Source organism: Oreochromis niloticus, linkage group LG1 (genome assembly GCF_001858045.2).
Source record: "Oreochromis niloticus isolate F11D_XX linkage group LG1, O_niloticus_UMD_NMBU, whole genome shotgun sequence".
In the NCBI taxonomy this organism is placed as follows: domain Eukaryota; kingdom Metazoa; phylum Chordata; class Actinopteri; order Cichliformes; family Cichlidae; genus Oreochromis; species Oreochromis niloticus.
In genome coordinates, this window is record NC_031965.2 from 22,008,907 (window position 1) to 22,020,438 (window position 11,532).

Consider the following 11,532-nt stretch of genomic DNA (forward strand, 5'->3'; position numbering starts at 1 on the left):
AATAGTTAAAATTGTATATATAGAGAAAATCATTAAGTCTTTACTACTCAGAGCTAAGGCCATACAAGGCTCAGGAGAGTCGTGACTCTCTGTAAGCCTGGCCACAGCGCTAGAAAGAAACCAGGGCTGCTTTTAATAATGTAATGTAACATAACAATATAATGTAAGTATTTTTCCCCCCAGGGCAGTCAAAGGTTTTGTGAATAAGTGGAACGCTGTTTCATCTCCAGCTGAGGGACACTAGAAGGAGCTGTCTTGCTTAGTAATTACTTTGTGATAGTATATGTACACCCTTCAAGTAAAAACTGTGTCACTTGTTATGGAAAGGTTTTATAACCTCCTGCTTGTCAAAGTGATGACACAAATACACATCTATGTGCAGGCAGGGTGGAGCATGTGGAGACTACTGTCAGGGGTGATTTGTGACTGAAGGCGAGCGGCAAGAATAAAAGGGAAGGTTTACGACATGGTACTGACCTGTTATGATTTATGGTCTGGAGCCAGCAGCGCTGACAAAAAAAAAAAAAAGAAAAAAGAAAAAGACAGGAGGCCAAGATGAAGATATTAAGATTTTCACCACAAGTGACCAGAATGGTTAGGATTAGAAATGAGTATATGTATATATATGACAAAGGATACTGAATATGGAGCCGGAAAGGACAAAGACCACAGAGGGAGGTTCATGGATGTGACAGAAGAGGATAGTGATAGGATGAGATGGAGGCAGATGATCCGTTGTGGCTATTCCTAAAGGGAGCATCCAAAATAAGAAGTATTCGCCTTAACAATAGATGACGGTGAAGCATTTAATCAGTAACTAGTGAAAACCAACGAAGAAGACGCGGGGGGGGGGAGTGTCTGCGCGCGCAACCATTCCGTAATCTTGAGGTAAAATGGCGTCGGGTGCCATTTCAACCGAGTGCAAGAAGATATCGGAATTAAGAGTTGTTGATCTTAAATCGGAGCTCAAGCGAAGAAATTTGGACACTTTTGGTGTGAAGAGCGTTCTTGTCGCGCGACTTAGACAGGTGAGTCAGACGGAGCTGATGTGTCCAGAAACGATGACCGAGCCTGGCTGCGCGGTGCACAGATGCTAACGCTAATGCTAGCCCGTGTAGTCACAGATTTCCCATCGATTCTAGCGAGCAACACTCGTAGTTTCATTGCAAGAGTGACCGAGTTTGTTTTTAAGATGCATTAAAGCTGGCGTAGATATCTGTCGGGAAATATGTCGTGTTTGTAGCTCGGACCAGAACCCAAAAGAGGTTGTGTTGAAGTGTATAAAAATGTTAACGCTCGCCTTAAATTAGCGGGGGTGCTCAAACAAAAGGCCTGTTTATTCCCCCTTCGACTCGAAACGTCAGACGAACGAGGGCTCTCTGGTTCGATGCCGCATTTGAGGACCACTTAATCTCAGCGCAAACAGATGCAGCAGATTGCGCGTGATTGATCCCAGGTGCTGGAAGTGTGGATTTTATTGTTAAACTACGCATGCGCTCATTGTAAGTCCGGATCTAAATAAGAGCGCAGTAGCTGCTCTGTTTTTTTGGTTTTGGTTTTGCTTGTTTTCGAGTTTCACGATGAGTACCGACACATCCAGGGTGCGAATAGAATTGTTTTTTTGTTTGTTTGTTTTTGTTTTTGTTTTTGTTTTGTTTTAATTAATATAGCCGAACATGTGGTTGGTTTAAACAGACGGAAGAGCTTGTTTAATAGATTTTTAGCTAAACGTCAATGCTGTCTGACGTTGACATTTAAAATTCGGTCTCAGTGTCCATGATGATCTATAATCCGCTTTGCTGCCTAAGAAGGAGCTGAGCTATAAATATTGTTAATATACGCCGCCGGCGTGCTTTTTTTTGTGCGCATGTTTCCGCAGTCTTAAAGCAAAATTTGTGAGCCGTCAGTTGAATCGCAATCAGCTGCGATGCGATATTTCAGCCTTGCATATAAACCAAACCAGAGTGTGAATAATCTGTGAATAATGGTCAGTCACTGTGCTCCGGGAAGCATGGCAAAAGTTCAGTGTCATTGCATTTATGTATCTCTCTTATTACGTGCCAGCTGTTTCATTATTTAATTTGCATGCTGATTAATTAGTAATTCTTACTTGATTGTTCTTTAAGGCTATTGAGGATGAAGGTGGCGACCCAGAAAACATTCAGCTCCAGCTATCAGCTGAAACACCAACTCGCAAAGGCGGAAAAGCTAAAGGTAATCTTGCTTTCTTTTGTAAGAGTCAGGTTGCCCCAGGTGTGGTCAGCGAGACACTGGCATCCTCTGTTTGTCAGAGGAAAGTGTGTATTTGGTGAGTGGGTGCTGGCTGTTACCCAGTGACATTCACAAAGAGGGTGTTGCACCAAATACCTCCTTGCGATTGTTTTGGTTTCCAGCAGATTGACTGACCGGCCTATTGGCCTGTGTCAGTGGGGCTTTACCAGTCAATTCACAGTGACTGCCAGCAGCCACATTCAAACAACTGGGGAGTACACATTTGTACTTATGACTGGAGGTTGCCAGATGGTCACAGACTGTGTGACTGGGGCCTCAGCAAGTTCATGTTTTCTAAATGTTTTCATGTTGAGTTTTAATGTTTTAATTTAATCTTTTAGGAAAGAAAGTGGATTCGGATTTGGACAACACCGTGGAAGATGACAATTTTTCCAAGGTGACTGTACTAAGCACATCTGTTGGTGTTTGCGACATTGACACAACCCGTTTTTGTTGTTGACACTGACAGCCTTCTTGACTCACCTGAGTGTTTTTGTTTTCTAGGAGGCTGAAGAGTATGAGTCAGAAAAGGGTATGTATGATGGCACACCAATCCCCAATGCTAACATTTGGATCCCCCCCCTTTTTTTTTTTTTGTCTTTTTCAACAGCTAACTCCAGGTACAATCCATGTATCATGTGGTATTTCATGCTTCCGGTAGCTACTGCATCTATCTAGGTTGCAACACATAAAAGGAGGAACAAAGACCTGATTAATTGAGACATTTCTCAAGATCGAGTCAAGGTTTTTTGTTGTTGTTTTGCATCGCATGTCAATCATTGGATACAGGATGCCTGGGTACCCGGTTTTCTTGGATTGCTCAAAATATTTAAAAGAAAACCGTTGGTTGCTTCACTGAATTTCTGTTTTTAGTGGCATTCGTCTCCCTACATCGCCTAAGGAAATGAAGATCGAATATATTCACTGTGTTGAATGAAAATTGGAGGCAGCACCAGCTTGTAAGATTCGAGGATCATTGCACTTTCTTGTTGTCGCTGTGATTGACAGCATGATTGGACAGGACCTGTAAAATGTGTGTTGGGTAGATCTGAATGCTTCACTCCATTTGCCACAGGAAACGGGAACCTCATGTTAGGTCTTGGCAGGTGAGACGCTCTGTGAATGAAGTCGCTACATGGGTTGACTCAAGGACTGCGACATTCATGTGAGCATGTTGTACACGTACAGATGCTGTTTCTCAAGAAGCAGAGAGAAACCAGCCCCACCATGATGTGTGCAGTGAAGATACCACAACATGTTGAGCAAGGATAGACTGTCGTACACAAAGGGATGGACTCTTTCTACACTGCATGGGTGTGACTGAATGGACACATTACAGCGGGTTGGATTTGATGATAACTTATCTATTTTTACATTTTTTTTCCCCCCCATATAAAACCTGCTAAGAGAAGACACTTATTATACAAGAAATGCTGGATGATAAAGAAGATATCCTAAAACTCAGATGACTTTCCATGAACTGACACACCGGGAATGTATTTTGCCTAAATGGAGAAAAACCAAAAGATGAACTGATGCCATTCCTCCACATGTGAACTTTCTGAAGAGCGACCACGACTTGTCGTAGGACGTATCCGGAATCGAATTCATACTGAAGTACTTCATGTGTCAAGAAATGAGAAGCACGGAAATATTCCCACATGTCCAAGGAGTTGTGTGTTTTGTGTCTTCCTGTGGTGTCTACGCCCTCGATGACCATTAACACTAAATGTGCTTTCTATTCTACTTTATAGGTCAAGTAACATGCGACATGTCAAATGTTAAAAGTTGTGTTTTTGCCATGTTTATCCTTGTTAAATCCCTCAGATGTAACTGATACAGATGATGGTATTCGTGAAAATTCTAAGCCTCCACCCTGTGAGGACAGCCTCGCTCACTCTGAGGCTGAACCCGAGACAGACGCTGTGGCGGCTGAGGCTGATTCAGAGCCTGAGCCAGAGGTGGACGCTGAGCCCGAGGTCGATCCCGATGCTGAACCAGACGCGGATGAGGATCCAGAGGTCGAGCCTGAAGTGGCTGAGATGGATGCTGAAGCCATGAATTCCTCTAAAGAAGCCGAGGAGGATCACCTATCCGTCTCAATCCCAAATGAAGATGCCATCACTCTGGATGTTGATGGTGACGACCTCCTGGAAACAGGTAAACATGTGAAACTTCCAGATTCAGAGGCAGAGAAGGGCACTGATGAGCCAGAGGCCTCTGCTGAGACGAGCCCAGACGATGACATGAAGGCGGAAGAGTCGGAGGGCCACAAAGATGGTAAGAAGGACGATGGATCCCGTGGCGAGCCCATGAAGAAAGACGGCCGAGACGCCACGAAGAAAGTGGAAACGGGTGATAAAGAGAAGGATTCTGGGAAGAAAGGCCCCTGCACTACTGGGGCATCAGGTCAAGCAAAGAGGTTTGTCTTTCTATGTCAGTTCTTTGATACTACTACCAAGTCCAGCTCACTAAGAACGCAACATTGTGGGTAGCCTCAAGAAATATTTTTTATTTTTTAAATTTTTTTTTGCCATGAGGGAAATGTTCACTGATGTACCTAATCCTGCCATTTACTGCATTGATTTATTTCTCTGAAGTTGGTTAAAATGTGACGGTAACCACAAGCTGAGAGAACGACTCTTATTTTGTTACTTTGGCCTTTCCAGCAGTTTTTAAGCCTTTTCCAGTTTCTACACAAGGCAGTGTAAAAGAGCATTAGTCTCTGTGATGACGTTTTTTCCCCCCTTTGTGGCCAAATGATTCGCTGAAGTTGAACAAACCTCCGAAGATTTCATTGGTCCAGAGAATAAATTGGCTGACAACTTGACCCCATCTCACCACTGGAAAAATCAATGAAGCCTTTGAGACATTGGTTCAGATCCACGTCTTGCCTAAAGGATTTTTTTTCCCCCCTCAACAGAACCACGAGTTATTTTATTCCACTAGCTGTGTGCCTGTCAGCTTACGTCATGGTGTTATTTACCGTCATTCATTTCCTGTTTGTTGTTTCAACCTTCTGCTTTTTAGCTCTTCAAGAGACAGAGATGGAAAAACTGCAAAAGATGAGAAGGGTAAGGATGTTTTTAGAGAGGAAAATGTACATATATTCAGCGTGGTGTAGTTTTTTATTTTTTACTGCTGCTGTTTGGAAAACATGTTTATTAGGAGCTGTAAGCGGCACCAACACCGCCAGCTCGTCTCGTAACATTTGGGTGAGCGGTCTTTCTTCAAACACCAAAGCAGCTGATCTGAAGAACCTTTTTGGCAAATATGGCAAGGTAGATAACGTCTTTTTTTGTGTGTGTGGGGTTAATTAGTTGTCGTTATTTTTGAGCAAAGAAAATATTCTTAGAATTTTATGATTGACATCAAACAAAAATTTCCAACAGGTTTTAAGTGCCAAGGTGGTTACGAACGCTCGCAGTCCTGGTTCGAAATGTTACGGCTTGGTGACGATGTCGTCCGGCACAGAGGTGGCACGCTGCATCTCCCACCTGGACTGCACAGAGCTTCATGGACAGCAGATATATGTCGAAAGGGTTGGTTGAATGCATCCTGGCTCATTTCTTCATAGAGTAAAACCTTGGCCCTGTATCACTCATTTTTCATTGCTGGTTTTTGTTTGTTTGTTTTGTATTTAGGCCAAAAATGATCCCTTCAAAAAGGAGCCCTCAAAGAAAGAAGCAGAGGAGAAGGCAAATGAAAAGCGCAATTCCACCGGGATAAAAGCGACTAACAAGTAAGTGACGGGAGGAAGGGGGAAAAAGTGCTAATGGTAATCGTCTGAAAGCCTATTTAACTTTCTGTCCATTTCTCATTTAGGCCACAGGCAGCCTACAAAAAAGAAGACAAGAAAGTTGATAAACTCTCTGAAAAGGACAAAGACGTATCCAAGAAGCAAGAGGCCAGAAGCGGAAAATCCAGCTCCGTTTCATCTGGTTCGGGACATGAAGGTGCAAAGAAGGATGACAGAAAGCATGGCCGTAGGTTTTAGCCCTCTACTCACCTCTGATTTTAGAGTGTAACGTAGCTGGTTTGTGGTCTTAATTAGCTTTTTGTTTTTTTAACAGGGGTAAAGAGCCCAAGCAAGATGATGGCGATAGATCACAACAAAGGAGAGTCTAATTTTGGCAAAATGAGACCTTTCAGAAGGGGAAAGTATTTTGACAAAGTAAGAATTATTTCTGCTTAATTCTAACCACATTTTAAATGTTTATTTGTCTTCAGATGAATAAAAATGTGCTCCGTTTGATACTTTTTCAGCCTTTTGTTAACATGAACTTTCAAAGACGGCCAAAAAGTTTGATTCCTCCCGAGGAGGTACGAAATTCTCTCTATAATTTTGTTTGATTGGGATTAATGCGCTTTAGTTCTTATTCTTTTTAAGCTTGAATTTCTATTTCCTTACTAGCTGGAGATGATGAAAGATAAAATGCGACCTTTTATGAAAAAGGGGGAGGAGCGGGACATCTTACCTTTTGAGAAAATTAAGGAGCAGAAGGAGCAGAGGATGCGTGAAAGGATGGCTCGTATGGAGCGTGTCCGTAGAGCCGTGGAGTTGCGCAAGTACGCACACAAGTTATTACATTTGCAAGATTTATAAAATGATGAGGCTGATGTATGTTTTGAGTTTCAAGGCGAGGGTTGTCTTGTTTGTCTTCAGGCGCCGTGAAATTGCAGAACATGAACGTCGGGAGCGTGAGCGTATCCGCCTGTTGCGGGAGCGGGAAGAGCGGGAGAACCTTCTCCGGGAGCGCCAGAGACTGGAGATGGAGAGGCAAAAACTGGAACGGGAGCGCTTGGAAAGGGAGAGGCTTGAGAGGGAGAGAATTCGTATAGAGCAGGTACAGCGTGAAAAATGTACCAGACTAACTTTTTATGTTATAGCTGTCAGTTAGCACGGCTAGAAATGTAGCCGTCTACTAACCCTTGCATGCACTGACTAATATTAGCAGCTGGCATTCAAAAGCTGCTGTCAACATATTGGTAATATGAAGCTTGTAATAGATGAGATGTGGTGGCAAATGCATCAGAAACTGCAATAGCTGTGAGAAAGTTTGCTGCCGCTTCAACAAAGTTGGGTACAAAACTTTAAAACTGCCCAGCAGCAGCATGTGTGAGACTCCACGTTAGCTTCTTGTTCATTAGCATTTAAGGGATAAAGGGTGCTAACCTGGTGAGGCAAGGGCGAGCTAAGGAAGATGGGAGCGGCTTTATCACCTCTTTAAATCTAAATCAAATCTAACTTAATGTTGTAACCGCAGCCATGTTTTTAATTGTTTAAATTTGTATTTATTTTTTTCAGGAAAGGCGGAAGGAAGCGGAGCGCATGGCTCGTGAGCGCGAGGAACTGCGGAGGCAGCAGGAGCAGCTTCGCTTTGAGCAAGAAAAGAGAAACAACCTGAAGAGAGGCCGTGAAGTGGAACACGGGTACATATCGTTTTGTCTCTCAGCTGTTTTAATGTGAAGACGAGTGTGGATAATCATTTTACTCGCGTCTTTACCCATGAGTTACATTTGTTTTAAAATGGAAACTGAGCAGCTGACGAAGAGCTTAACAGCTTTTTCTTCTGTTTTCTCAAAAGTAAAATTTAAGTCAGTTTGAATTCGGTACAGAAAATATCATCATTGGGTCTGTGTGTGCGCAGCACAACCATAATCTGAGAGTTTTTGGTTTTCATTAGGAGAGGGGAGCGCTGTTATCGAGTGGCATTTACATAATATGTAAAGTTTGTGAGCAAACGTAATGTTGTGTTTATAGTGGTAGCTAGTGTTATCTATATTACAGAGTGACAGGTGGCATCCCGCGCTCATGACTCAATGTCTGTATTCGATGTTTCAGTCGGCGAGACGACTCCTATTGGAACGGCAACAAGAAGATACAGCCCGAGTCTGACGCCCGTTTGAATCAAGGCTCCAACTACAACCGGCAGCAGAACCGCTTTACAAACTTCACTCCCCGAGAGAGAGGCCGCTTCCCCGTGACCGCCAGCCAACCACCCAACACATATGACAGGTACACGTTTAAACTACATTAGTTTACTAATGTACTAATGTAGTTGTTGGAATTCTTTATGGACTCCAAAGAAAGCTTTTATTGCACTTTCTGTGAATTACATTTTGGTCCTCTTTGTGTTCCAAGACGAAACCGGTTTGACGGCGAGCCTGAGGTGAAGAAGAGTCGGCCTGCTCCTCACAGAGAAGGCTCCGGCTTTGATCGCTACCACAAAAACTTTGAAACGGTCCGCAGAGCTGAGCCGCCACCACCTCCACGCGCTGAACTTCGGGACACCGACCGCCGGGACAGAGATGACAGACGCCCCGCTCCCATGCACGATCGCCCTATGGGAGCAAGAGCTGCAATGCCGGGCATGTCGCACAGTCGCGCACCGAGGGATGGAGGGCATGGATGGAAGAATGACGGCGGGATAAACTCCAATAAGGGAGATATGCGGTAAAGGAAAACTCCTGTTTAAAGATTAAGCATTATTAGTTGCTTGATGGTTTTTGAAAGCTAATCTCTCTTTGTAATCTCTTGCTGGGCTGAGCAGCGGGCCTATGCGCATGCGTGCAGAGCGATCGGGCAGGGATGGCCCAGGTGTCGGTCCTGGTCCTGCTCTCAGAGGAGGCCACTCCATCAACCGTGAAAGGAGCTTTAATGATCGAGATGAAAGAAGACCCATGGTGATGAGCGATCAGGTGAGCTTACCTTCTGAAAAAGGAGTGCTGTCTTTCCCTGATCCTGTCTTTCCCTGAAATGGAAAACATTTACATTTTAAGTTGGTTTTCTTCTGTATGAGAGACCCAAACACATCCTGTTTTTCCTCACTTTTTCTGGAACGCAACATTAGTTCATTAAGAAAGCGTGCACCCACGCTTTCTTAATGAAGGTTGTTTATTTAACTTGTTATGAAATTTATTATACAAAATTCAATGACATACTTTTTAAAATTCATAGTCTCTTATTTGTTTCTTTGTTTTTTGAAATAGTGGAAAGTAATCTTTAGTTTTGGAACCTATTTAGTGATCGGAGTAATGTTCTTACGGTTCCACTTTCATTGCTCAGATGACCATTTTTGTTTTGCCGTCAAGCATTCAGCATTTCCTTTGCCTCTGCAGCCTTTCAGCTCAGGTCGCCAGGTCGTAGTGGAACGTCACGGCAGGGAGCAGGGAATGAGGAAGGAGTGGCACGGTGGCTCAAGCTCGCAGCGTGGAGGCTTTTCCGATAATCGCAGGATGGGGGACTCTCGGAGCGCCATGATGCCGCCTTCCAGGTATGCTGCATAATGGAGACCTGTTGAGAAAGCAGAGTAGCGCGCTTCCCTTCTATCCTTCTCAGACATGACCTTTTTGTCTTTCTGCAGTCACTCTTCGTCTGGAATGAGCCGAATTGTACAGATCACCAACAACTCCATTCCCAGTGGCGGCACTGTGGGGGGATTCAAAACCTTTAAAGGAACGCCGCGGCAGTTCTAACCACAGCCACAAATCTGCAGCATGAAAGCTCCTGAAGATCTGAAGACTTTTCTGAACTTTATTTTTAGATTATCAACTTTTTTTTTTTTTTTGGGCGGCACGTTTGTGCACACAAGGTTGATGACACTATTTTATTTTGTATAGACAAGTGTACCTCAGTGTAGGGCTTTTTCCTGACAGTTATGCTGTTACCATTACACAACCCTGTGCACATGTTTTAATAATATTTAGAAACCTTATTGTACAGCTCTGAGTCTTTGTAACAAGTTTTCAAGTGATGTTAAGACTTCTCTTATTGAGTGTTCTCTGTACATTTTCAGTAGCCTAGCGTCACACTCAATTTTCCTGTGTAATATGTCTTATTTTAGCGTATTATAGAACCCGACATGAAGGGATAATTGACTCATTCGGAAGTTTCTCAGATGATGAAAAGAAATATCTTTTTTGAAAAGTCATTTTTGCTGTGGATGTCCTGTTTTTGTAAAAGAAATGATTATAAAACTGTAAAAGAGCCTGCATTGTAGCAGAATACCTCTCATAGGCCACGAATTGAATCACAGACAGGTCTGTGTCTAAACTAAAATTTGACTTTCAGGTCAAACTGCAGGGCATTCAGTGGAGGTAAGCGAGCCTTTTAAGGGCACACATGGCTTTTGTTTGCTTATTGTTATTTCAGTGAAATTTGAACATTTGCTTTTCAGCTTGTTTTTTTTTTCCTTTTTGTAAAACTTGTATTGTAGAAACATCCTGTGTCCATCATTGAACTCTCTCATGCTAGCAGGAAGTATCAGTGTAGAAGGTTTGAATCTGAAAAAGTGCACAAGATGGGTGAAACCTGCCCTTTGAAGGGACCTCATACTGTATGTAGACTTTAAGCTTCGTGTCAACTGTGACTAAACCAACACCTTGCCTGTGTCTCGTCTTGTTCGGTCATTTCAGTGCTATTTATTTTTTTTATTTTGTTTTAAACCTCGTCAAGCTTCGTAATTCTTTCAGAGCTGGACCAATACTGCACACCTCGGACTGCCATGCATGTAGTTGGATTTAAATGACACATCTGTTGTAATTGGTTGAAGCTGATTAAACTACCGGGGGGGCAGGGGGGGAGTGAGAAGCGGAATGTCTTTGTGCCGATTCTTCGGTCGTGCCAGGATCAGTTTGCTTGTGGGCCTCAGAGTGAAACTGTTGATGGGGTGGGAGGGATTTAATGTGAGGATCTCTCAGCTAGTGCGTGTACGTGGTTTGCCAGTTGGAAGTTTAAAAGGAAGTACAAGTTTCTCTAGGTGTGTGTGTGTAAATGTTTTTTTCCCCCCATACTTTTGTTAAGAACAGTGATTATGAAGTGGTGGACATCTTGAGAGTTGACTGGTTTATAAAACAACACATAAAACACTTTACTAAAATCCATATATTGCTTACAAAAATATGTTTTACAGAATTTTCATAACAAGAACCTTAGACCTACTTAGTAAACTCAGAAGTTGGAGTTTAGTTATTTATTCAAATTTCAATTCAATTTTATTTACATAGTACCAAATCACAACAACAGTCACATCAAGGCGCTTTATATTGTAAGGTAGATCCTACAATAATACATATAGAGAAGAAACCCAACAATCATATGACCCCCTATGAGCAAGCACTTTGGCAACAGTGGGAAGGAAAAACTCCCTTTTAACAGGAAGAAACCTCCGGCAGAACCAGGCTCAGGGAGGGGCGGCCATCTGCTGCGACCGGTTGGGATGAGAAGGAAGACAGGATAAAACGCTGAAGGTTTGAGGG

The 11,532-nt window shown here is 43.0% G+C and overlaps 1 protein-coding gene across 2 annotated transcripts; it reads left to right on the forward strand.

The window, feature by feature from the left end:
- Nucleotides 1-865: 865 nt before the first annotated feature.
- sltm (SAFB-like, transcription modulator) lies at nucleotides 866-10,666 on the forward strand. 2 transcript variants are annotated; one of them, XM_005467063.3, is made up of 20 exons: nucleotides 866-1,028; nucleotides 2,127-2,214; nucleotides 2,613-2,668; nucleotides 2,776-2,803; nucleotides 4,099-4,693; nucleotides 5,302-5,345; nucleotides 5,440-5,552; nucleotides 5,664-5,813; nucleotides 5,916-6,013; nucleotides 6,097-6,257; nucleotides 6,345-6,445; nucleotides 6,538-6,594; nucleotides 6,686-6,840; nucleotides 6,938-7,118; nucleotides 7,580-7,704; nucleotides 8,117-8,290; nucleotides 8,417-8,728; nucleotides 8,826-8,973; nucleotides 9,394-9,548; nucleotides 9,639-10,666. In XM_005467063.3, exons 1-20 carry the CDS (start codon nucleotides 894-896, stop codon nucleotides 9,748-9,750), a joined length of 2,988 nt encoding a protein of 995 aa, XP_005467120.1. In that variant the 5' UTR covers nucleotides 866-893; the 3' UTR covers nucleotides 9,751-10,666. The 2 variants fall into 2 exon arrangements, with proteins under 2 accessions (XP_005467120.1, XP_005467121.1); XM_005467064.4 differs by lacking the exon at nucleotides 866-1,028 and adding an exon at nucleotides 1,500-1,601.
- Nucleotides 10,667-11,532: the final 866 nt, after the last annotated feature.

Bases quoted from the DNA above. Each gene is read 5' to 3' on its own strand.
- sltm (XM_005467063.3), top strand. From the start codon at position 894: ATGGCGTCGGGTGCCATTTCAACCGAGTGCAAGAAGATATCGGAATTA. The intron at 2,804-4,098 runs GTATGTATGATG...TAAATCCCTCAG, and splicing joins AGAGTATGAGTCAGAAAAGG to ATGTAACTGATACAGATGAT. The intron at 6,841-6,937 runs GTACGCACACAA...GTTTGTCTTCAG, and splicing joins AGAGCCGTGGAGTTGCGCAA to GCGCCGTGAAATTGCAGAAC.